We start from the raw sequence: 27,502 nt of genomic DNA, 5'->3' as shown, positions 1-27,502 counted from the left end.
TGGTTTAACTGTCTGGTTGATATTTTCTTACCACACTTTGATCTCCTTATTATGAAATGGGCATCACTGAAACGCCACAGCCCACCTGAGTATTGTTGTTAACCATGTCCATCCCTTTATGATCACAGTGTATCCATTTTCTCATAACTCCTTTTCCAGCAGATAATACACCAGTTTCTGGTTTCTTGAACACGACATTGAGTTCACTGTGATCAAATGGCCTCTACAGTCACCAGATCTCTATCCAGCAGAGCATCTTTGGGATTCACCGGAATATTCATCAAAAGATTCAGTGATGTGAGCCAACAAACCTGCAGCCCAGTTCCAAAGGTAGAAGGGCCCAAACCAGTACTATCAGCTTTAACTTTCAACATAAATTTTTATATAATGTAATAAAAAATCTAAATCTGGACAATAACTCGGTAAAAAAGATAATATTAAGCTCTGTAATCTTTAATATATTTCACTCTGTGGGAGCACAAATCTCTGCAGATACATGTTGCTTTTATAGATCCTGAGGAAAGAGAGAGGATAAGAGGCTGAGAGCTTCACATACTCTGCATCCCTTGGAGCCAATGTGCAAGAACAGCTACAGATTTTAATACACATTATTGCTGAGTGCTGCTTTTTTTAAAGGACGGCATGTCTGTACACTTGGCTGGAGAGCGTGGAGTCTATCTATTTTTATCTGGGCCCACAGAAGGGTTTCTGGGTGGTAAAACTGCCGCGCAAACAAGTTGGTGCAATTATGAAAGCAAGCCATGCAGAAAATCGTTTGACAATATTGGAAATTGTTGTTGAAATTCAGCCAGATCAGACACCTTCGATGAACAGAGTAAAGCTGCAGGTAAGCCACTTAACCCACAAAAATAATTTCCCCCAGGGATCAATAAAGTATTCTGATTCTGATTCTGATTCTGATTCTGAAATGGCAGTGAGATTTAACCTGGGCAGAGAGTACAGCATCATGCATGTGCAAGGAGACAAGCAATTTAATGCAAAATTTGTCAAATTATAATATAGTATTCTTTTTCTCCTATTTGCAACAGATTTTTTATTATTATTCAACTTTACAACAAACAGGCTGAATGAAAATTCAAACAATGAAAATTTCTCTGGATCAATTAAATTCAGCTGAACAATTAGTATCTTTTAGCGTATCTCAGTAAACGTTAAATTAAAGCCTGCAGCCCAGAAACATGTCCTTGTGTTTGTGCAGGCGCAACAACGGTACGCTGCCGCCCTCAAGTGAAAAATAAAAGAAATCGCTCTTTCTATGAATGTGCAATACATATAGTGCACTGCCAGAAACACGTTACTGTTTGTGTTCCGTGTCCTTTTTTAATTTATGCACGACGATTTATTACGTTTGAAATTGTCCCATAGGAGAATATGAGACTTTAAAAATCTCCTAATCTCTTCTGCAGTTTCACCACAATTTCTTGTTTACAATAGCAATGTTTTAATATTTATATATTCATTTATTCATTTTTAGAAAAAAGAATCAGTATATTATTACCGTTTATGCGAAGTATTTGAAATATTATAAGGTAGGGAACAGGTGCAGAAGCTGTATAACTGATAGTCCACAAGTTATATAATAAAAATTTTAAAAAGTACCTAAAAAGTACCAAAGGTAGCCATAATTATTATTTAGAAGAGCCATATACAGATAAATTTGGATGGTAATTATTGATACACTGATGTGCATGCATCTCGTTAACGTTTTAGCTGTTTCTGATTTTAATAAGCCTGCTTACTGCATATATTTCTGGGTACCAATGAATGCACAGCTACTCCACAGAGTGTTTCTTTACTTTATCTACTCATGTTTGGTTTATTTATTTGTTTCTATTCTTATTCACGCCCTTTAATATATGCATAGACATCGCAGAGCTGGGAGGAAGAGCATATTAAGAATTTATTCACTAAAAGGAAAAAAATAACAAACCTCTTCAAGGGATGACGATAGAGTGGGAAGGAATTAATTATAAAGCAAATACATACTTACATAATCCCCTAATATATATTCATGTCTATGTACATGTTGTTTTCATAAAGAAGGACACTGCTATGAAAAATAGGTTAATGTACCTTTAATGCATCAAGTTCCGGGTACAAGCCGTGCCGCACATGCGCAAAATTGAATGTTGTGGCGGGGAACGATCACGACAACAAAACTTTTGGACTGTTGACGCACAGTTTGACTTTATATCTTGAAATAGAAAATGGTTGAAGGGCCGGGATGCACATTAAACGGAGAGAAAATCCGCTTAAAAGTCCAGAAAGGACAGAAAGTAAAAGCGATCAGAGGCAGTCTGACAACATCAGCCGTAAGTAACCTTGTGAGACTGTATGTCACGGTGGAACAAGTTATGTAGTAAATTTGGCGTGTAGGCTAGCCACCTAGCTGTTATTAAAGAAGATCAGACAGCCTTCGTCTGTGCTTTTTTTCTGCTAACTGGCTTATATCCCTGTACAGAAAAACAGCTCCGAGACAAACGCCTTCCCCTGTTTTTATGGTTGTCAGTACAGCGGAGTGGAAACCCTGGGAAAGGAGCTCTTCATGTACTTTGGTCTACGTGCTTTAAGGTAAGCGAACAACTTTTCTTTTCTTTTCTTTTCTTTTGCTTTCTGTTTGTATAAATGTCTAGACATTTTCTGTCATTATCAACCGACTGTATGTGCACCGGAGTCTGGAGGGATGTCACCAATGAATGCTGCATTCAGTGTTTTTGAAAACTGTGACATCTGGGATTTTCTTTTCAAAGTGAAGCACATTTTTCTGAATAAGCCGATTAGCTTGCTGATCTTTGATTCAATATTTGAGTCATCCCACTGTAAGCAAAATGTGTATAATTTGCAATATGAATCTATTTATATGATCATGCACTACTCTCATAAACAGTTTAAAAGATGGACATAGCTACTGTGCTGTCACCTAAGGTTTCTGAAGATCGTATCAAGATGAGTGTTTGTGCTGTCACGATCTTGGTGTTTTGAAACCCAATATGATGCGTGAGTGGGGCGGGTCTGATTGTGAAACCCCACGTTCACTGGCTAACAACTTGTCAATCATAAATCGTTAGCCAAAATACACATAGTGTGACCAAAAGTTACAAAGTAGGCTTATTATTAATTTATTTATTTATTTGTTTTAATTTAATATGATCCAAACAGATCGACTGAGCCTGTGAACTAAGCAGGAAAGTGTTTACAGTGGTCATATTCTAGATGTCAATAGGACTGGAGTTATTTTTGCAACTACCAGAGCCACCCCCAGGTGGCTATTAAAAAAAACAAAAAACAAGTGCAGGTTTAAGGCACTCCAGCAATGGTTTCATTTTTTTCAAACCCAGAAGCTATGTCCATCTTTTCCTATCTGAGTTTCTAAAAAGAGCAGTCATAAAGTCTACGATTCTAATCAGTTCGTAGGAGGCTCGGGTTAACTTACAGCTTTTATAAGTACTACAAAAATGTATTTTTTTTTTGTGGCAGTAAAAGCTAAGCTATTTGTTCCCTTGTATTAAAGCCAGTTATTGGTTGGTTTATGTGTTTTGTGTTTGTACACAGCACAGTGTTCAAATCTTCAGTTGTGTTTTTACCTTTTGCCAATAATGGTGATAAGGAGAAATAGTCAATATGGATAATTTTGTTAAGTATGTTTGTATGTATTTATTTATTTAATCAAAAAAAAAACTAGAACCAAGTGGTTTTTGGTTATTTAGTGAATAGAATAGAATAGAATAGAAAAACATCCAGATTTTCAATCAGACCAATGCAAAAAACGACAGTGGTTGCAGTAGTGTAATTTGGAGAGATAGCAACTACAACAGATATTACTGCATCTACAGGAACATATTCATTCATATAATGCCACCCTAACTGTGCTCATATTATTTTTTTTAAATGAAAATGTTATTTTGAATAATCATCATTGGACAGATAGATTCATATCTATGTAAATGAATTAGTGAGCTTTGTTGTGCAAGGCAATGACACCTTGCACGATAAGTTTCCAAGAGTAGAGTTTCCATCCACAAGACCATGATCCTGTGATCGAGTGTCGAGTGTAAAATGAATCGAGACATGCTGTCTTTAAATGAAGTTTGCCTTTTTTTTTTCTTTGTCTTCCTTGCTTTCATCCTCTAGAGTTCACTTTGGTATGAATGGATCAATGCGTATAAACCCTGCTGAGAGGAGGGATAGGAAGGACTCCACTCCTGTGCTGGAAATACACCTTACTGACGACACCGTGTGCTTCTTTGACAGCACAGTGGAAATAAGGTAACAGGGACACCAGCCCAGCCTAGATAGATTGAGGTGACAGGAGTTCACCTTGGGCTATGAGTCTCATTGAGTGAGTATGTCCTACATTAGGCTGTGTCTGAAGACAGTGGCCGTTGTTGCATGAAAAACGCAGCCTTTTTGGCTCAGCATTTGTCCCGACCATTGTCTGTAAGGTCCTGTTGTAATGCTCAGCAGTCAGACCCACATTTTTTTTTGTTCTGTGTGAAGGTTTCACCTATGTTACTCCATCCCATAACAAACACACCTTACAGAATATATGAAAGAAACAATTTTGAAAAGTGTAACCTTGAGAGCGCCAGTTGACCCCGTGGCACACTTCCAATAACTGTCGCTATATATTTTCTGCCTTTTTCCATTACTACAACTGTGTATTTGCAGGTTAACAGAAGACTGTGAGCAGAGGGTTAGGGCCATGGAGAGTCTGGATGTATGCTCCTCCAAGTTCAGCTTCTCCCACTCAGAGGAAGCAGTGAGGAGCCAGAGTAGCAGGATGCTTTGCGACGTTCTCCTTGACCAAGCCGTCATGCCGGGAGTCGGCAACATCATTAAAAACGAAGCCCTGTTTGACTCTGGCCTCCACCCAGCCGTGAAGGTATGGAAAAGATGATGGATTGTGTTCAGCAGAGGAATACAAAACTCTCACAGAAAAAGTTTAAGCCCTTGTATTATTGAGTGATGTATTGCAATGAGGTGGGTAAAATAGGGAAAAGACAAACAAGCACATTGCAGCACAGATATGCCTTTCCCTCTGTGCCTTTTGAAAATGGAAATATTTTTTACTTTCATGAATGTACATGGTCCTTATTGCAACCCGAGCCGGCTTTTCTCGATGATTTATAGCATATATTTATCCTAAAACATGAATAAAATATTTTCTAATCCTGATCTGGAAATGATATCACATGAACTGTGAAGGATTCAATACGTCACATGGCTCTTTGGGAATATTTTTTTGGTAGGCAAACTATACAAGAAAGGTGTAATTTTTGAGTGGCCTATTTATTGCAGGTAAAAGAACTTCATAGGATGAATACTTCTATTACTCAAACATTACTAGGGGCTCCAATCTGAAATGAATTTTTGCCCTCCTTAGAAAGTTTTAGATAGGATATGAGAATATAGCACACTGAAGCAAAACATTAATCTAGGACTTTTGGCCCCTTCTTCTTCTGGGACCACTGAATCTTTATGAGCTTCTCCTCTATTACCAAGCCCCTAGGAGTCCTGAAAGATCAACAAGTACTGTTTTTATACACTGTCTGAGCCAGAGACAGCTTCTTGGTGGCTGGCTATTTTTCCCATTACATCAATTTAAAACAGTCTTTCTCATTCCCATCTGGTGCTTTATTGTTTATGTGCTTGTAGTATTGATTTTGATTGTGAAGTGCTATTTGTCTCTGTTTTAAAATGAAAGGCTACACAAATAAGGTTTTGTCTCCTTTTTGTGAACTGTAACTAAATGTGCTCTGTCATTTTTAGGTTCAGCAGCTGACAGATGAACAGATTCACCATTTGGTGAAAATGACTCGTGATTTTACTCTTCTGTTTTACAAGGTTAGGCATAAATCACAAGTTGGTCTTTTGGATCTGAATGGGATCTGTATGGGTTTATGTTGATCTGCGCACATTTAAATTGGGTATTTAGCTGCTACCTCATTTTGCCAGGAAAGGAGAGCAAAAGCCAAAGCCCCACTACCTAGAGAACAGAAAAAACAAATATTGCTTTCTATACATAACAGAGAAGTGAGGAAGGGTAATCTTTTTCTGTTTTCTTTATCCTCATACTTTTATTTCTTCTTGTGTGCCCTCCTCATCTCTGTCAGTGTCGCATATCTGGCTCTCCCCTCTACAAACATTACAAAGTCTACAAGCGTTCCCAGTGCGGCCAGTGTTTTCATGTCATCACAGTCTGTCGGCTTGGAGATAACGGAAGGATGACTTACTTCTGCGAGCATTGTCAAGAAGGAGATCCCAGCAGAGTGAACATAAGGTACAAACCCTTGTAGACCTTTATGACTGAGCAGGTATTATTCTTCTACAGGCTGCTCCTTTGAAGGCTGTAAAAATATCCGCCACCAATTATGTTTTAACTAAGATGGAGATTAAAAATGTACCTTGTTTTTTCTCAACAATGCAGTGCACCCTTCTTATCAGTGATATCCATACAGGGATTAGTACCCATTTACACAAGGGATCACCACAGTGGATTATCTGCCTCCATCTCACCCTGTCCCTAGCATCCTCCTCTGTCACCCCAAACCTCTTTATGTCTTCCTTCACTACATCCCTGAATCTTATAAGTTGTCTTCCTGTTTCCATCCTGCCTGGCAGCTCCATATTCAATATCCTTTAACAAATATTTTCACTGTCCCTCCTTTACACATGTTCAAACCATCTCAGCCTTGCCTTTCTGGTTTGGTCACCAGTACACTCAACCTGAGCTTTTTCTAAACCTGTCCAGTCGGGCTGTGCGATATGACCAAAATCTCATATCCCGATATATGAATTCTATCGTCCGATAACGATATAAATCACAAAAATGTAACATTTTCTGTAAATTCTGTGAATCTCGGGCAGCTGGTCTTGCGGGAAGTGTTTCCAGCTGGGCGTCATGTAGCTGGAGTCGAGTGTTTTAACAGATGCATGAAACGATACATTTTTAGACATAAGTTGTAACGGCCGTCGTTTTCTTTGTGAGTATTTATTACACGGCGTGCTGCGGGGAAAAGCCTGTTCTAACGTTTGAGTCTAAGGTTTATTTTTTAGCACCTGGCGGCTCTTTGTTAATTCTCATCCGTAAATAATCTGCTCTTTCACGTGATTCAGTTTATTTTGGAAAGTCTCAACAGGATCTTGAGCTTTATTGTGAAAGGTTTATGTGGAACATAAACAAGCAGACACGCGATGCTGTTACCGTTGTTGTTGCTAACGACAACGCATAAAAACAGGTGCTTGTCCGTTCGTAGTGTGGTTATATAAAATATAAGAGAAAGAGAGACCTTTAAGAAATTAATATAGCCACTTCAGTGACCATCAAAATGATGAAAAAATATTGCTGTAAACAGTTTATTTTGCGACACCACGAAACAAACAATAGTGTAAAATGAAACGATAGACGTTTTTATATCGTCATCCGATATATATCGTTATATCAAACAGCCCTACTGTCCAGTCTGGTCATCCCCAGTGAAGATCTTCAGTGTTTTTGTTACCACCTCTCTCCAAATCAGACATAATAGCAAAGCATAGCTTTTTAAATTCTGTTACACATCACTGATTTGCCACTAAAACTCATCTGCATCCACCTGCACTCTCTTCTTCACCTCCATTGTTTTGCACGGTTGACCTCATATATTTAAACTCATTCACCTTCACAATTTCATCTCATTACACATGCATCCTGTCTTGCTTCAAATGACATTCATTTCTCTTCTCTCTAGAGCATACCTCCACCTCTGCAGGTTCTTTTCCACCTGCTTTTTACTCTCGCTACAGATCACAATGTCATCTACGAACATCATAGTCCACAGAGACTCCTGCCTAGCCTCATATGTCAACCTTTCCATCACTATTACAAACAAGAAGGGACTTGGAGATGATCCCTGATGTATTCCCACCCCCACCTTAAGCCCATCTGTCACTCCCACGGCACACCACACAACTGTCTATCTGCCCTCATACATGTTTGTCACCACCCTCAGATGCTTATCTGCTACTCCCGACTACCTCCCTGCACTACCACAGTCCCTCTCTTGACACCCTATGGAATGCTTTAATTCCACAAAGACATCGTGCAACTCTGACCTTCTCTTCACTTCAATTGCATCAACACTCTCAAAGCAAACATTACACCTGTTGTTGTCTTTCTTAGCATGAAGCCTTACTGCTGCTCATTGATTATCACCTTTTACTAACCTAGCTTGAACAACTTATTTTCATATCTTTGTAGAATGGCCTGTCAACTTTATCCCTCTGTAGTTACTACAGCTCTGCACAGCATACTACCTTCATTAAGCTGCACATTTCCATCATCTTTACTTACATATAAGATGAACTTAATTCTATTCTCTGTTCTGTGAGGCTCACCACAACAGTCCCAGTTTTTCTTGCCCACTCCTGCAAAAAGACTTCTAGTCTTATAGAATTCTCTGGGAAAACCTAATTTTAGGACATACTGGGAAAAAGAAATCAATAAAAATCTTTTGTATAAATGTTGGTTATATTATGTTTGAAAATGTAGGACTATCTGTCTTTCGAAAGAGCATCCTCATCGCCTTTTGGAATAACGATCGAAAAACATGGTGTGGCCACTAAACACTAAATAGCCGCTGAATAGATTTACAACAAAAAGCGCTGGACTAATGAATGGAATAATAAGCAAACAGTGAAATATACTGAACTACATAAAAAGTTCACAGATAAATGGCTGTTTAAACACATTCGACTACAGGTGGTTTTGATGAATGGGATACTTGAGTCCGTTGGATAGGTTTTTGGTGGTGCATCGGATGAAAAAGGTTTGGAACTTGGGAGTCTAAGAACTATGAGTGGAAATATTCCAGTGATAGAATAAAGCGACAATTCCTCTTCTGTTACAAAATATGTACCTTTTGTATTTAAAATGCTAACACACTAACTTATTAAACATATATGGGCAGTAAAGAAACCAACATAGTAAAGCTAGGTGTCATTTTTCAGTCTTTTCATAAAGTTCCAAAGCTCTTTAGATAATATGTTCAAATTTAGAGAGGCCATCTTTGCAGGCAGATGGGCTTGGCAGGGAGTGGGAAGTGTTATGAGGGAAATTAATGCGCATATAAGGCTGTGTTTGCCAGACAGGGCACAGGCTCAACACCTCCTGGGCTGTGTTTGAGCAAAGCTTTGCGAGGGGTTAGAGTCTAAAGCCCTTACAACGCATTACACAGCTGATGAAGCAATCTGTGAGAAGTTTCCTGAAAGCCGCCGCTACTTTGCTCCTCCATGACTGTTGGCGCTGCAGATTTACCCTCTTGTCAAACATAGTCTAGCTTCATGTCAGAGCACTATCATGTACGCTTGGAGCAATTATATAAAACACATTTCATTCTTGCCTGTTTTCTCCTCTGCTTGAACTGTAATTATTTGCCTAGGTAAAAGTTTCATAGGTGTCTACATGGTTTATATCTTAATATATTACAACTGCTGTTGTAATTGGGTGACTACATTTCTGAACAGAATTGATCAGAATCGTGTTTATTTGTGCAGACAATCCCAAAAAATATGATAATTTAGGAATTATTTTACTGCTGAAAAGTTACATATATCTAAATAAAGTGACACTTACTTTTGAAAGTATAATATAGCTACGCTGGCATTTTATGGCCAATTATACATGAAATCATAATGCACCTTCATATCAAGTGTTAGTCATTTCCATCTCACAAAGTTAAAGGGGAAAAAAAGACTGTCACATATTTATCCAAGAACCTTTTCAAAAAAGTCAAACAAAAACCAGGAAACTAGGTACATAAGTATATCATTATCATCATCATTAACATCATTATCTCCCACTCATGACTGATACAGGGGTCTCTTTTGACCTCCCATTATTTCTTAAATAAGAAGCTAATTGAAATCGCTCTTTCAAGCAACCATTTTAGATTGTTATTGTCTCAATAATGTTCATTATGTCATTAAACAAAAGATGCTAGAGTCTCCAGGATACAGGACAATAAGGAAACAAAATGGGCTGATTCTGAATTCCACCTTAAATCTTATAATGACTGAAGGTGACTTTCTGCTTTAAAAAAACAAACTAAAAAAAACGTTCCCCCATGAGCCATTGTGATAACACATAATGGCTATCATTTGATCCAAAAATCTTTTCTTTATTAAATTAAATGAGCTACCCAGTCTAAAACCTTTCTGAAACTCATGAAGAACTCATCTTCATACTCATTTCACATTTAACTTCATAATGTACAGTGCTTAACAAATGTATTAATAAACCCTTCATAATAACCCACATTTAAGAAATCGATCATGTCAAAATCTCTGAGAAGTCAGAAATTAATCAAGAATAACATTCAACCATTAAAACTATTTTTTCTGTTCAGGGATGCAATTAAATAATTGTAATCTAAACTATAATAATTTTCCCCCACTTTTTAGTAAAACAGTAAATTTGACAATTCATGGATAATAAATTTTTTTTATTTGAAATAAAAATTTCTTTTCATTAAAAATGTTGCACATACATGGCCTAACCATTACAGAAGCATTAAAAAAAGGGGGGGATTACCAATACTGCTAATTTAAAGTAGCTGTAGCATAAATCTTACACTGGGTGGTGATCTAATAAATGTCATAAGCAAATGGTAAATGGTAAATGGCCTGCATTTGTATAGCGCTTTTCTAGTCCATAGGACCCCAAAGCGCTTTACACTACATTCAGTCATCCACCCATTCACACACACATTCACACACTGGCGATAGCAAGCTACATTGTAGCCACAGTTGCCCTGGGGCGCACTGACAGAGGCGAGGCTGCCGGACACAGGCGCCACCGGGCCCTCTGACCACCACCACAAGCACAACGTATATAGACTATAAAATAGAAACTAACAGAACAGTAGGATATTATCACAATGCTGATACAGTATAATTGCTATTCTTAACATTTTGGAATATAATGAATGTTGCAATGAATTTTTTAACTGCTAATTGTGTCCCCAAAGTTAAACTGTCAGTATCTGTTTTGGGGTTAACTTGGCATTTACGTATTTCTGATAATATAGCAATTAACAAGGACAAATCATTGAAAATTAAACATCAAGCAACTGTTGCTGTCTACATAAAAGAAATTCCCATTTAACAGAAATTTACATTTAACCATTACATTTGCATTCAACAACCCTGCTGTTTTTAACTGAATAATAGCTTAAACAGTAATATCTTCACCAATCTGTCTAAGAGTGATTGCAGTCAGTCCAAGTCAGACTGTGACAGGTTTGTTTTTGTTTTTTTACATTTTTTTGTAGATACAAGGAGGTTATTTTCCTGTTTTTATTGGTGCGACTGGTCCATTATTTTGCTCTGAATTAGGAGGTAGCTTTGTCAAACTAAGTGTGTCCAGTGTTAATGTTTTTTTTTTCAGTTATACAATATATGGCAATGCTATGCTGCATCTATCCCACCCCTATTCTAAACTATATACAACACAATATATTTACTTTTAATTTTTAACCACTTTAGAGAGCTAATAATTCCAATTATTCTCAACATGTGGAACAGTAACATTAATAATACAAATGTGACTCACATTTAGTAATGTAGTAAATGTATGTCTGTGGAAACGCCACATTTTTGCACAATAAAATTCGCAGCAGCAGAAGTACATTATAATCATCACCGTTGCCCTGCTTTGTTTATTTAGTAAGCTTCCAGTCCGAAACAGCCTGATTGGTTGGGCCTGCAACAGAACCAGTGATAATGTGGCTAAGAAAGAGGAAGAGGACTGGGCCTGTCAGCTCTGCACACTCATCAACCAGCCAGCAGCAACAGCGTGTGATGCCTGCCTCACTCCAAGACCCAAGGGTAAGTGAAATGTTCTGTCTTCATAGTCACTCAATTGGAGCGAATAAAATGTCTTTGCTAACAAGAGATAAAACAGTAGCTATAGTTTTGCTGTTTAGCTGAATGATATCTTGTACAGTTAGACAGCGATGCTTAAGCACTTTTCAGAAAAAGATGGAAAATGGCAGAGTGACACTGCAGCGAGGCGACGCAGCTTCTCTGTGTGTGTTTGTATGTTGCAGTACGGATAATGAGCATGTCTGTCAGTTGGCCATTTAGTGTCTGCAAGAAATGTCCTTGTAGTGTCACTGTTGCTGCATAAAGCTACAGTTGAAGGGTTTAAGGGTTAGTTTGTATTTTGTATACAGTCCAGTTTTCTTAATTAATAGCTGATTGAACAACTGAATAGCTGTTAACCCGAGGTTGTGCTGAGCTTCAAGGACATGGACACGTTGCTATGATGGCTTCACTGTGTACCCTTAAATTGTTTTCCTTTTTTGTAATATTTTATTTGAATTAAGACTACCGAGTCTTTTTATGTTAATCATTACCAGAACAAACCCCTTTAGTCCAGTGGTATTAGATAGTAAAATATTTCCCATTTTGGGAGGATGGGAGTGGGATTTGAATCCTTAAGTCCAATATAATCATCTGAGTTTTAACAAGGTTTAAAGGCTACGTCACATATGTCAGCGTCCATCTGGACTGTTTAAAAGATGCGTGTGAGTAAGTGAGAATAGTGGTGACATTTTGAGGTTGATTTAAATGAATAACAGACACTTATTTCTCCATGGAAAGCTGACTGAGCACACTCGCTCTTTCAGTAATACCCTGATTTGCATATGTACAGTTATACATTTGCAACGGACCCCTGTGCATATCCTCTGAATCAGTTGGGGGTTAAGGGCTTTGCTCATGGCCACTTTAATGGTAGCTTTTGAGGGACTGGAGAGTGATATTTATTCACAGTTCCTTGTTAATGACTGTTATGTCAGGCTCCATAGTCCATTACTGAAAACATTTTTAAAGCTTTTGATACGGTGGTTCATTTTGCATGAGGGCATTTTCAGCACCACATATTGTGTGACATTTCATTTGACTACACAGCACGGCAATATACTGCCCACTGATAAATGATACGGCAAGCTAACCACTTAAAACTAACAACAACCTGCATTTTATGGGTGCAGTCGGTGCATCAGAATGAGCTGCAGCTGCTGAACATGAATTGAGTTTCTCTCTGTGGCTCCATCTCCCCAGTCCACACAGATGACATTAGCGTTGAAGCATCACCCTTCACTGCTGATTTGATTAAATACCCCTGCACTGCCTTCAAGAAACCACAAGAGGAGCTCAAAGTCAACTGGAGGTCTGCATTTGGGACTTCCACCCTTGTTTTCTCCGACTTAAGCAAGAAGGCAAAGCCTGCAAAAGTCCCGCTTGCCCAAGCCGGGAGTCATTTGAATTCCTTGGCGGCAGAAGGAGGTTTATATAAATACAGTGTTTGCCAAGGGACAACAAGCCCCAATTATGCCTCTGGTGGCTGGCAGAAGCAAAGAGCCGAGCTGTCCGATGGGGAATCACTGGCCTCCTACAGTCACACATCCAAGAAAATGAGAATTGATCACAGCCCCTTTCCCAGTAACAGTGCTCAAAATGGAACCTCAAACTCAAGGTGAGTGAATCTCTTACTTGGATATTCATGGGTAAGTTTTTAATAAGAGAAGGTTTTGCAACTTCAGGGAAATGAGTGAGATTTAAGAAGGGAACCCCCAAAATTTAGTATTTTAATACAAAACACACACACACACACACACAGTCATGGTATGATACTAAACATACTTTTTTTTTTTCCAAAAACACACATCAAGACAAAATGGTTAGTTTGCTAATTAGTGTTCATGTGACAGCTTTGGCTGTGTTATATTTTCAGTGCATTTCAAACTGATGACACTATCTCTATACTCCTGTCAGTACCCACAAAATGGAAGCGACAAGCCGTGCAACCTCCATTCCTCTCAGTCCCAGTGCCCCTCGCTGTGCATCCCATCGTCGCCCAGCTGTCCTCAGAGTGGTCCACAAGGAGGGGGAGAATAAGGGACGACAGTTCTACTCCTGCTCGCTACCCAGAGACACCAAGTGTAACTTCTTTGAGGTGAAAGTGGAAGGCAGCTTATCTGTTTTCGATTTGCTTCTCTTGTTTTCTAGCCTTTGCACAGTCTGTTAGCAGTCTGTTCACTAAACACTTAAATAACTGAAATAAAAGTTTACAACTGTACGTCCAAGCTAACCAAACTTTATTTTCACTGTTGCAGTGGGCAGACTTGCACTTCCCTTCTTGCCACCACGGGAAGCGCTGTTTAATGAGGACTGTTCTGAAACTAGGACCCAACAACGGCAGGAATTTTTACACCTGCAGCTTTCAAAAGGGGAAACAGTGTGACTTTTTCCAGTGGGCCGAGAATGGACCAGGGGTTTCCATCCTACCTGGTTGCTAATGTCATATATTGCTCCCAAGTGAAACCCTGAATCCTCAATGTTTATAAAAACAACTTGATATAGAAATGGGGTGGATGACTGGATGACAAGTATCAAATATATCAAATATACCCTTGCTCTATATTCCCGTCCATTTAAGCTTCTGACCTTCAAATCATGGCCAACTTTGTTCGTACCAGCTGTAATAAATCTCTAATAAAGTCTGTTTCAAATTATTTGGTATTATGAGTTTACCTTTAATTAAGACATGTAGATAAATCCAAAAATGCAAAACCATCAACAGTTAAAACAGATTTTATTTAGCAAATAAATGATCATAAAATTTGCATGTATAGTATTAATTCTAAAGATATCCATACAGTTATAAATTATTTAAAAGCAATCAACAGATTTTAGGACTGGTGCGTTTGTCTCGGAGTTTGCTACCATGAAGTGGAACTTGTCTAAGCCGGGGACTTTGTTACAAGCTGCACCTGCAGAGATAAAGAGGAAATTGAAGTACTGCAGGAACACAAACCTTTATAACCCTCTCTCATTAAGACCCCATTTAGTTGTGACATGAAATTCGACTTTTAAATGCATATGCTGTTTGACAATGAGAATTCTTATAACCTGTTAACATCTGTTTATCCAGGTGTCTCATTCAGACCTCATTTTCTCTGGTGCCAAAGTAAGAAGCAGGTGGTAACGAAAACATTGTGGATGTAGGGTAAATGGATACATTACTTAAAGATGAAAAGGTTGTCTTATTTGAACAAGAAGAGATGAAGGGTGTGCCGCTTTGGCTGACACTCTAATTTCAGACTTTGTGGTGGTTGACCTGAGAACAAAATAACTTCTAGGGTAGAACAAATTTTGTTGGAGCTGATGAGTAAAGGTAAAAGAAACAGAAGTGAAGACAGCTTCATTTAACTTTAATGTTGCTGTGATCTAGTTAAACCCTTGTACAAAAGATTGCTACAGCAATGCCTGAACTTCATTAAGGCTGCTATTTCTCAGTCCCAGAAAGCATTTGCTTGAAAAGTATGTATGCATCAAGTATGCTTTTCAGCATACTTAATGTTACTGTTTGTTAATGATATTATAGCAGTAAAATATTGTTTTAAAGCCACTGGATTATGGTTACATTTTTAATCTTTAAATTTTGAATTGTATCTGTTCAGTTCAGGTCTAATTTACAAAGGACTGCCTTGTTATCATCTCCCTCTCAAACATGTTTATGATAAAGTTTTAAGTGAGTATTACTTTAAAGAAATATGTATACATTTGTCAGTTTTTGTGCCAGTACTCTGGGCAAGGAACTGTACGATTTGTAAACTCCAACACTCACCATAATGCCCTGTTGTGTTAGCACATATGATAGCTCCAAAGAACTCAGAGTAATGCCTCTTGATTCTGGAAATGGCCGACTTGCAGGCTGCTGAGGGATCCACCCCGGCCCTCATCAACTCCACGGCCAAGTAGCTGTTGGCAGGATTACACGGAGCACACATGAGGCAAACTAACAAGTGCTGTCAGGGCCTCCAACCAGGATCATGACAGTGATGCGCTTGAAGTCATAACATGGGATAAAATAACGCAACAACCTGAATAATTACTTAATGGGGAAAAAGAAGGATTCCTGCCTCACTCTATGGTATACAAGAACATAATGCACAAAGTGTACAAAAATTAACATGAGGAGCATTTGTATTAATGTACCATTACTTTTAAATTATTTGCTCCATCCAGACACTGCTGGTGTCATTAACTCCATTAGCCTTAGGTCAATTGTACAAAACAATGAGTGACACACTGCAAATTTTCTATAATTGACCTCGGTGAAAGTATGGGGGGGTTTTAAATGGAAAATTTCCAAGAGCCTTGTTCCTCAGTGAATTATTCTGACAGGACAAGTACAATCCTGCATGCTGTTTTCCAGACTGCATTGCAAGAAAATTAGTTTGTGTTAACACATAAATATATATATATATATATATAGTGCATCCAACATAGGAAATCATCTCATAGTCACTTAAACATTTAGAATTCATGGATAAGCAGTTTAAGAATGATTCCAACACAGAAGGCAACCGTTTCTAAAATGGCCTGGTGCTGCTGCAATTTGACAGCATAGTCCTTGGGCAGAGTTGTAATCAGACATACCAGGTATAGAAACCTGGGCTTTGAAAAGGGCTTTCTTTCACTAGTAACACGGTTCTCTAACCACCCAGCAGTTCCTGGAAGTGAATAATAATCTGATTGAAAATGGGGACCCTTCAGGTTGTGTTGTGCATGCGTGTAGCTGAATGTTAAGCTGGATTCAGCTCAGTATGTGTGCACGCTAAACTATCCTAGATAAATAAAGCTTAAAAAAAATAACCCTTCTGAGACAAATATATTCTCACAGCCTGGAAACAAACAGTCGCTTTAGTGAAATCTCACTTCAGCTGTGGAATGTACAAATGACAGTTTTGGGGCAACATAGTCACACCTCCACTCTTTATAATACTATTTTTGCACTTGCAGCTTGGGGCTCAAGCCCAAAGTTGGCTGTTTAAAATCAACACACGTCCCATATGTCGATATTCTCTTTGAAAAAATAAATAAATAAATCTGTCAAGGAAAAAGCCACCCAACAGTCCTTTTATTTAAACGGTAGCTGGGAAAAAAGTCACAAAGAAGTTTCAAACCACACGAGATGTCCTAAAGAATTATAAGTACAACAACAGAGTAACTTCACATTGTTTTCTGGAATAAATATAACACCTATTTTGATTTACTGAAATAATCTATAGAGTGAAAGTAAATCTCTTCCCACCCCCTTAGTTACACTTAAGAATAAACCCCTCTAACATGAGTTATGTTGCTAAGTAGATTATTTTTTTCCTGACACAAAAGACAAAAAGCGTATTTATTATTTATTTAATAATAAAATGGTTGAGGTACCTTGGTAGAAAGCGCATCATGACATCTCCATCTCCAGTGGCAGCAGCACCACCAGCTAAGCTGTCTACGTAGGCACCTGCACCCACTATAGGAGAGTCCCCGACACGACTGCAGGACAGGAAACATGAGCATGTAAACACAGTAGAGTGCCTCATAAAAAGTACACAAAAAAATATGCATCTGGAGCTAACCCTGAGCTACAACCCTGTATGTAATCTTATATATGGATAAAAAAAAAACATTATAATGTACATACCCTGGAACCTTGTGAGTTAATCCATTGGTTGATGTACCAGCAGCCGCATGGCCATCACGATCAAGAGCGATCATCCCTGGTGCAAAAAATAATTGATTCTGAAACACCAGCCACCTCTTCATAGGTTTAAAAAAAAAAAAAAAAAGGGGGGGGGGGGGGGGGGGGGGGGGGGCTAGACAAAGTAATTACAAGCTCCCGTGTGAGCTAGTGTTGACACTGATTAAATTTTTCGAACACACCATGAAATATCCCAGTAGTTCCAAGCACACTGATCAGTAATATATAACTCTAGCTCCAACCCATTAAACTGGGAATTCATGTAGAAGCAATAAGGAATATTTATTTTTGAGTAGTATTTTTGGACAGAAATACAAATTCAAACTCTAGAAACTCTACAGAAAGCCTTCTTTATGTGGCCCATTATACAACTGAACATATTTTCATACCTGTCTGGTTTCAATGAGGTAGTTAAATACTAAATTATAACATGCCTAAGGAAAGCCGACTCTGTGTCAGCTGGTAAAAACCTACCTATGGTGTCATGGGCATGGATATTAGCATGCCGTGCCCTCTTGCTCTGTTTCCACGTTGCCTTCGGCCTGTATGGTCCACAGGATTTGGAAGGCTCTGGACTGACATTCTTTCAACAGAAGACAAAACTGCATCACTGTTTGCATAATGCTATTATCCCGAGACTCAATTACTGTAATGGCACACAAGCTAGACATGCTGATCTGCGAGCACTCTGATTTGCCATGATTTAATTACATAAAACCATCAGCGCTATTGTCACCAAGTGGTTTGGTATTTAATAACATACAGTAGGGAGTCTTCCCTGTCTTTCAGTAGTCAAACATGTCATGGTGAGACACAGACAACCTTTTGGACCACCTCAATCTTCTGGATAGTGTGTCAGCACAGAGAACAAGATGTGGATATCTGTCAGAGCATGGGGGTAGTTTAAGAAAGGGCTCCCTGCCTCTAACTCAAGGAGTCTTGTCTGCTGATATGAGTGAGTCAACTGACTGTATAGAGTGGTGTGAAAAGTTCAGTGTGCTCCTTTGAAGTTACAGGTAAGTGGAATCCCTTTGAGTTGGGTGAACAGCTGTAAAACCTGTGACTTTTGAAAACCCCTAACAACATTTGTGCTTTGGGTGCAGGTTAAATTTAACACGTGGACTAAAAAGGTATTTTAATACAGAATGTTTAACAGAAGCAACTTTACTTCTTTACACTTTGTTCATCATGCCAAAGCTCGAATGTGTTCTCAAATTGCCTGTGCATTAGTAACAAAGCAAAGTGCTATATTCTATTCCAATAAGGTGAATTTAAAACCCTTTAAAACATCCAAGGACCCTTTAGGGTAAGAGCAAGTGATCAGTGTTATCTATTCCTCCACTACTGTGAAGATGAACTTTGAACAGGCACTTCTTGTACTGGGCTGTATAGCTAGTTTAAATTTAATCAGTTGAGCACTGGATACTCTGTAGACAGATAACAGCTGATTTAGTTTGGAAATTTGGGGAAGTTATTGGCGAAATTAACAGGAGCATTCTATAGAAAAGCAACAACCCACTGCTGTAGGGCATCACCTCTACCACAAAAGCTGGCTCTTTTATGAACTACTTTAGTATGCTTGTCAATTGTCCTGTTTAATATCAATCTTTTAGAAGCAGCACGCCTGTAGCCAACACAAGTGAGAAAAACACACAGCCTAAAACACACACACACACACACACACACACACACACACACACACACACACACGCACCTTTCGATAATTAGGTTGGCAGCTGCCCTTCAGCCACTCTGAGAAAATATTCACAGATTTGTTGGTAGTCAAGTCTTCTGCAATGAAGCCCATGTTTTCAGCAAACACTGAAGCTATAAAAAGAGAAGTAATACTTTCAGGTCAAGTTAGACATTCTGGACCACTCTGACCTTGGGTTATAACAAAAAACAAAGGGTCACAAACAAAGGAGGGACTTGAGGCAATTCCATCTCATTTAAACTTGTCGCCTTGGTTTTTGAAGGTGGACAAGAGGCCAATGTTCTGAATGCAAGTGACCTTACTACTTCCTGAAGAATAAAGGTTCAATAAGGATTCGCTGGATTGTTAGGATTTCTCGACATATGAGCTATGTTATTTGATTTAAAAATACTTTACATTGGGGAAGAAAAAAGATTCAACACTGGCCTCCAGATTCCTTTAAATGACTTGCATACCAGTGTGCAGTTCTCACAATGTGCTAATTTAGTGGAAAAGGAAAAATAAAAACTCTTGTGGTTTGGAATTCTCTTTATGCTCAAGACTTTTTACTGCAGGTCACGAGGTCTACAGATTAAAGATTAAACCGTGTCTGAAATTCTTTGGCTCTAATAAAACTGTATGATATTGAACAAATAACAAGAATGTGAAAACAATTCCTGCCGACGTAAACCATAATAATACCTGATTCTCCCACTAGCAATGTGTGTTCAGTGTGCTCCATCACAGCTCTTGCAACTCCAATGGCATTCTTGATTCTTCTCAGGTCTGCAACTGCTCCCACCTCCATTGTATCACTGCTCACAGAGAATCCGCAGAAAATAAACATCATTTCTGGTTTACTGGGCACAAACAGTATCTGCAAGTCATATATATCAGTCATAAACTAGTGTTAGGAATGAGTGCATGCTCCAACAATAGGTGCATGCATCACACACTGCCCTCACACTGCTAACCCCCTGTACCCCTCATAAATAGTTGCCCAGAGATGAACACAATGTTTTTCAGCAGTAAGGGAGTGTATGCACTGACACACCTGGCTTACTTAGCGGTGACTGTGACACACCATTCTTCAGCTAAATCCAAATAGAGAAATGCCTGGAATTTTCTCTGAGAGTGTGAGTGAATGGAAGCTAATTTTTAAGGGCTGCCCTTTGCGGTGGTAGTGTAATAGGCTACATTATACTGAAATGTGTTTCTAATATTTATCAAAAGAAACTAAAGCCTCTAGAATTTCCACAGAGCTAACTCCTCCCTCACACAGTATCAGAAATTCAACAATTTTGCAGAGCTGATATTTATTGCCAGACTGGTCTGCTGGATTACATTAAATTTTATGGTTTAGATTCCAGCACTCAGAGGCTACAATACATCTGCTGGTGATACCTACTGGATTTCTTATGCAGCTATATTGGATTGTGTGGAGGAGACTATCCTATCCTCGCAATGTATTCATGACTTTGTAGCCAAAAAATGTCAATTTCCCTGCAAAATAAAAGAAGCACTGTTCCACAGAGAAATAACAAACAGCTTGCCGCTTGGTTTTGTTGCAAGATTACATTTACTTCCCATAAAAACTTCTGAGTGGGTAAATGTAATATTTTAGGACATAATAATTGTTAAATGTTCAGATCCTACTGAGACTGTTTTATTGAAGAACAAGTTACAGGAAAGAACCAGTTAAGGCTCGTAAAAGCCTTAACTAAACTGTAGGAGCTTAATTAGCATGGTCAAGATCTAAGAAACTCTCTTTTAAATATATGTAATTTCCAGTTTTAAAAAATGCAATCAATCCTATACTCATTTAGGCTCAGGCATTCATTACATACTATTAAATCATAAGATTTGGGGGGAAAGCTAGACAAATAGGAGCTAGAGAAAAACGTAACAGTTTTTAACTGCATTATCAATCTTTATTGCTTAACTGTGCTGTTATAGAAGTGGCTTTTTTTTTTTTTTTTTACCCCATGTTAGATTTTTACTAATAATAAAAGCACAGGACATGTCCACGGTTTACCCATTCATGATCAATGCATCCAGCGTGGTCTCCCCAGACTCATCTGGGCTCCCGCCATAGCCTACACTGCCATCACACTGCTCCATTTCACAGCGGGCACAGCCTCTCTCCACTGCATCCAACACTGAGCCACCAGACTGCAGGGCACTCCATGCTGCAGACACAATGAATCAATCAGCATGCAATATACTGTACAATGAAACAAATGCTGTCCCCATGACAGGAAGCCTCTGCCAGTCACATTTTGCAAGGGTAGGATGGAATCCCTCTGTCTAGCAAATCTGTTTGACAGAATTTTGACAAAGACACTGCTGACAAAGCCTTGAGAGATATCTTGTACATTTGGTAGTCAACCAGTGTAGCATTTGGCTGCAAAATTTTACAGAAACACTTGTCAAACAAGTGTTTTGTTTGGTTATCTTTTTTTGTAGGGTATAGAACTGAATTGATGGCATCTGCTTGTCAAATTTAAAAATCTATGAGCTAAAGTTTGTCTTAGATGACCAGTACAAAACAGAGGTATTAAACAGAAAACACACTAGCATTTGGTCACTGATCCCCCAAGTGCCCATGGGGGATCAAAATACCAACTGGTAGCCTGCCACCAGCTTGCTTCTAAATTCATTGTGTTCAGCACCACACATATTCTCCCTCTTATCATTTATGACTTATCTCTCTTGAAATTCTATTCTCAAGTTAGTGCTCTTGTCTTGAGATATAATTCTTTTTTTCTTCATATCAAACTCTGCATTACATCCTTTTCTTTTAGAAAATGCTGCTGAATGGAAGAGATTAGCCTGCTATTGTCATCTGCTTCTGTAAGCCCCCAAAGGAAAGGAGGCCTGCATGGGCGGATCAATAGCCGTGGCTCACAGACTACACCTTTAAATATCTCGCCGCAAAACAGATAGCTGGGTACATTTTTCATTTTCATATCCTCCTTGGGGAAAAGAGGTGATATGCATCTGATAAATGAAAGGGCATCCATCTATCAAATAGTGAGATTTTTAGTTAACTTTAATCATCTACAGGTCTGAGCTGTTGCTCAAAATATGTTGAATACCATTTCTATCATTTTTCATTTTGAGCTGTGCACCTGGTGAAAATCCACTTGACGGATAAGTCCCAAGCAATGCTGAAATATTTTCAGTTTCAATTTGAACATGTCCAATGTATCATCCAGAAGGAAATCAAATTGAGTATGGGCAGACGTGGCAATGGCAGCTAAGAAGCCTAGCAGGTTCTGTCCATTTTGCAGTCCCATCTAAGCCGCTAATGGCCTTACATACTGTATGGATAAGCTCCATGTGAGCCACATGAATACAGCAAACAAACAAAAAAAACAGTTCTCCTCTTGGAGAATTTTGTATGCATTTTCTTGCATTATAATGCAACAAAATCATAATGAACACAATGATTCTTGCAAGTGATGACTAATATGTACCCATAGAAAAGCCTACAGTCCTACAGAGCAACAGCAACCAGCAAACCTTTGCATTTGAGAACCAATGGCTGTGATTGTCACCAAGTACCACGATGCCTGCTAATTAATACAACATGACTCTACTGACTTTAACAATAAATTCTGCAGCTAAATAGAATTATAGACAGTTATTTTTATTTATAATTTATGTGTCATTTCTGAAAACCAAACTAATACTCTGAGAAAACTGTCATATTAGACTCAACAGGAGTGCAGCTGCTAAATCCAATTTGTCCTTCTATTCTGAAGATCATGAATTACCTTATGTTTTGTTTGTTTATTTTTATTTTTTTGTCTGCAAACCTACATAGCTGTAACTTTAGTGAAATATTGCACTAAAACCCACAAACTCTCTCTCCCTCTTTCTGTCTGTTTGCTCACAAACTTCTCCTTTAAGTGATCAGGAGTTGAGCAACCAAAACTGGTGCACAAGTACATCTTGTATCCCTGAAGGTTCCAATCGATAATAGATATTATGCATCATGTCGCTTTGCAACCGTACTAATAGGCTATTTTATATTATTTAAATTTCAGGACAAGATCTGATTTACTAAATATTGAATATTTCCAAAGAGTGATGTTTACACTATCAATATAGCATTACATCATTTGACACATTAACTTATGAAGTTAAGTTTACTGTATTAAAGGAACTTGCAAGTATGCCATTATGAACTGAATGGGGTTGGCAGCTGGCTAATGAGTGTAGTAGTAGGCTTATTTTTATCTAATTTTTTTTTTTTAAATAATTAGACAGTTGACGTGGCCCCTTAATCATACATATGAACACATTTCGCCGTAGATGAATATTTAATAGCTCATATTTATCATCTGTTATTCATATAAACACCATCTACCCACCTTACCTTTTCTTACTTTTCTCAACATGATTAAGTATATCAGTTTGCCAACAGTATAACAGACCAAACAATACAACAGCATGGATATACACTAGTATGTAAATTATACGTTAGGACACTTACAAGTTGGATCTCAATTTGAAAGCGGAAGTATAAAACAGAGCGCAACAGTGGTATAAATTCAGTGGGCTGCAAAACCCCTCGTGACAAATCGCCCACTGATTGTTAAAGCTCAGCCAGAAAACAATCGATCAGTACATATAGATTTATTTTTTTTATTTTGGTGTGTGTGGATTCTGTTTAACTGCAATTTTAGACCACAGTGTCACGTGACTGGGCTCCAGCCTGAATGAATCTTTCTTTTTTTTTGTCTAACACAATTCATAGTCGTGTAAAAGATTGGCCTACCTGCAGCCGCTGCATTCTTGAATGGCCAAGTATTGATCACAAGAGGTAGCGATGCATGTCCAAGAGTTAAAAGCGACGTTAAAGTGCAAATCAGTAGAAATGTAAACATTTTGTCCTGTCGATGCATGGATATTACTACAACACTTTTATCACTTCATTGCTATATTCGCGCGGTTACCATTTACAGCCCCATAAGACGTTAGAAAAACAAACACACAAGAGCTGCTTGAAAAACACAACTCGTGTGTTTAATTAATCTCGCATTTAAACTTCCTTGTTGGGTCACATGCTGAGTGGGTGGGTTTTTTCCATTAAAGGAACAGTCATGAAAAGCTCACGTGAACTGTGTTATCTTATGAATAATTTTATTTTTTGTCTTTTTTTATTTAAATACTTCGAAGGGGGACAAATATTAACTATAGAAGTAATATTGGCTTCAAACATGAAAGAGAACTTGTAAACCTCTTTTGCGACAGCTTTCACTTGTTAGAAAAACCAGCATATAGGAAATAGTTTGGAAAGTACTGTTGTAAATTTACAGTTTTCTAATATTTAACAAGCTAATGTGCTGCTTACTAGCACAATATTGATTCAGACTGATTAACTTTGTATGCGAGGAAAGCTAACGCCTGCTATCGTGCTAATTTGCTAGACTAATAACATCCAGTTGTATTCTTGCAGCCACCTGACCTTTTTATTGGCTCTACTCATTACTTGCACCAGTGCGTTCAGACTTGACCGCTTGAAGAGTGTGTCTAAGTATTTGCTGCTTGTGCTTTCAGCCATTGTTGTTGTTTGTGTTAGAAGGTTTAATCTCAGGACAGTCTGTTTGTGCTTGGCAAATTTCAGCAAGTTGACAAAGCTGCCCCATAGAGCTCCCCTTGTTGCTGGCTATTTTCTCAGGCTATTTTCAGCTTTGCCTGCTGTGTTGCTGCAGTTATCTTGACACATATTCAGTTTGTTAGACGTAGGGTATACAATATACATTTGTTGCAGGACTTCTATGGTTGTCTCTCAGTTTGCTCATTGTTGGTGTTAGATAGCCTTCTGTTATCTTTATCAAGCTGCTGCATCTGCCCATGTACAGTTTTTTCCACACATGCAGAAAAGGTGTCTCTTGGGGTTCAATTTGATGCTTGTTGCCATCATACTATTGATCTCTGTATTATACCCTAAAAAACTAACAAGATTGTGTGGCTGAAGATATGCACTCTGGTGACACTTTCATTGCAGGCTCTGCTCTCATTACACCTCTCCTGTCAGGAGAGGAAATAACTGAAGTTATACAAAATAAGAAGCTGTACACACTAAGTATTACAAGATAAAATGCCAACGACATCAAGTCAGCTCAACTACAAGACTAATAAAAATGTCCAGAAAGTGTCCAGACCTTTTTTTTTTTTTTACAGTCCTGCTATTGTTGTAGACCTGTAATTACAAATAGATAAAAACGAGAGAAGTGAGAACCTCCAGGAACATCAGCCATATCAACAGCACACTATCAAGAACTTTTTTTCATGGGGCTGAAGCTTATCTCAGCTGTCATCTGTCCTAGGGTGAGAAGCGGGGTACATCCTGAAAGGGTTGCAAATTGCAGAGCTGACACAGAGAGACAGACAAGCATTCATGCTCACATTCTGACCTACTGCCAATTTTGAATCACTAATTAACCTAAAATGCTTGTCTTTGCACTGTTGGAGGAAGTGGGAGTACCTGGAGAGAACACACATAAACTGGGGAGAAAGCTGAGAGCTGGCTGGTGAATTCGAATCTAGGACGTTCTTGCTTTGAGGCATATCATTATGGTGTTACAAAGTTAATCATATATGTACTTGACTCACCCTGTGGGCAGTCTTTGTTTGTCCTTCAAGCTCAGGAACTTGAGGGTCCTATGCAGCAACGTATCTGTTTCTAGAACTGCCCTCATCTGGACAGAGATCAAAGATGTCATTTCTGAAATCTGCTGGAGCCATTGGTCCAGTTTGGGGGTCACATACCCAAGTGTTACAGTTACTACAGGGACCACTGTTGCCTTTACCTTCCACATCTTCTGTTGCTCTTCTCTCAGTCCTTGGTATTTCTCAAGCTTTCATCCTGATGTTGTTGTTATCACTTGATGTACCTACATCTACCACTATGACCTTTTTTCTCTGCTTGTCCACCATTAACGGGGCGATCGTGGCTCAAGAATTGGCAGTCCATCTTGTAATCGGAAGGTTGCCGGTTCGAGCCCCGGCTCGGACAGTCTCGGTCGTTGTGTCCTTGGGCAAGACACTTCACCTGCTGCCTACTGGTGTTGGCCAGAGGGGCCAATGGGGTGATATGGCAGTCTGCCCAAGGGCAGCTGTGGCTACAACTGTAGCTTGCCTCCACCAGTGTGTGAATGTGAGAGTGAATAAATAGTGGAATTGTAAAGTGCTTTGAGAGTCTCAAAAAGCGCTATATAAATGCAATCCATTAGTATTATCATTATTAGTAGTAGTAGTATATAGTTGGTTAGCGATCACAAATTTATCCACCTTTATCTGGAAGTGCCGCAGGATTTTAGCTTCATCATTCATGATTGTATCCCATTTTGACCTTGGGTCTCCAGGCCATACTTGGCAGAGATGCTCCTGTTTACTATGCCAGACATTATGGCATCCCATGTATGGCTTGCCTGGTACCATCAGGTACCTCAGGCACATCTCTAAACAGCCTGCATATGGGGTCTTGAATGGTGTGATGGACCTCAACCTATGTTGATCTTGTACTTGTTCCTGTGCTGCCTTGATTAGTGCCTCTGTGCTTTATTTCAGCCTAGTTATATATTCTCTAGTGCAGACACATAAAAAAGAGGTGATTTCCTTTATTAGTTATAAGAACTTTGAAAAGTTCCTGCTGTCTGAATATAAAGTGACTACACGGGAACTACTCTATGGGTATATTGGATTCGGGAACTCGGAGCTTGCCAAACAACATTTTAAGGAGCATGTACAAAAATGAGGATGACAAAAGATAATATGGTTAAAAAGTCCAGCAACATCCTCCAGCAATAGGCACTGCTCATCAGCTGAATAATAATACTATCGTGAAACATGGTGGTGACAGCCTAATTCAATGGAGCTGATTCAGTGGAGACAGGGAGACTCATCAGAACAGATGGAGGGATTCAGAAAAAGACCTTTAGTGGCCGAGTACTCCCAGACTCATATCATATAGAATATTCTGTCGGGAGTCCCAGGGATGCCAGTTCATGGATGTATCCTGTCCACTCTGACAGAGCTTGAAAGGATCAGCCTGAAAGAATAGATAAACTTCCCAAATCCAGGTGTGGAAAGACTTTCCAAAGGATACTCAAACCTTATCCTTCCAAAAGGGGTGCTGACAAAGTACTGAACTTTGAAACGAAAAAATAAATAGATTAAAAAAGAATAAT

The 27,502-nt window shown here is 38.7% G+C and overlaps 2 protein-coding genes across 3 annotated transcripts; one reads left to right on the top strand and one right to left on the bottom strand.

The window, feature by feature from the left end:
• Positions 1-704: 704 nt before the first annotated feature.
• Positions 705-14,579, top strand: neil3 (nei-like DNA glycosylase 3). 2 transcript variants are annotated; one of them, XM_004553628.5, is made up of 10 exons: positions 705-847; positions 2,483-2,592; positions 4,153-4,287; positions 4,690-4,903; positions 5,791-5,865; positions 6,135-6,301; positions 11,726-11,886; positions 13,126-13,540; positions 13,840-14,020; positions 14,181-14,579. In XM_004553628.5, the coding sequence occupies exons 1-10, from the start codon at positions 749-751 to the stop codon at positions 14,361-14,363; spliced, it is 1,740 nt and encodes a 579-aa protein (XP_004553685.3). In that variant the 5' UTR covers positions 705-748; the 3' UTR covers positions 14,364-14,579. The 2 variants fall into 2 exon arrangements, with proteins under 2 accessions (XP_004553685.3, XP_004553684.3); XM_004553627.6 differs by lacking the exon at positions 705-847 and adding an exon at positions 2,119-2,333.
• A 63-nt stretch (positions 14,580-14,642) lies between these two features.
• On the bottom strand, positions 14,643-24,364 carry aga (aspartylglucosaminidase). The gene is made up of 9 exons (XM_004553626.3): positions 24,085-24,364; positions 21,334-21,487; positions 20,001-20,113; positions 19,320-19,432; positions 18,080-18,188; positions 17,549-17,624; positions 17,293-17,400; positions 15,695-15,828; positions 14,643-14,837 (listed from the first exon to the last, which is right to left on the bottom strand). The coding sequence occupies exons 1-9, from the start codon at positions 24,209-24,211 to the stop codon at positions 14,737-14,739; spliced, it is 1,035 nt and encodes a 344-aa protein (XP_004553683.1). The 5' UTR covers positions 24,212-24,364; the 3' UTR covers positions 14,643-14,736.
• Positions 24,365-27,502: the final 3,138 nt, after the last annotated feature.

The sequence above is a fragment of the Maylandia zebra genome, linkage group LG2 (assembly GCF_041146795.1).
Source record: "Maylandia zebra isolate NMK-2024a linkage group LG2, Mzebra_GT3a, whole genome shotgun sequence".
NCBI lineage: Eukaryota > Metazoa > Chordata > Actinopteri > Cichliformes > Cichlidae > Maylandia > Maylandia zebra.
Note: the sequence above shows the minus strand (reverse complement) of the source record. Positions and strands in the feature narration are given on the sequence as shown.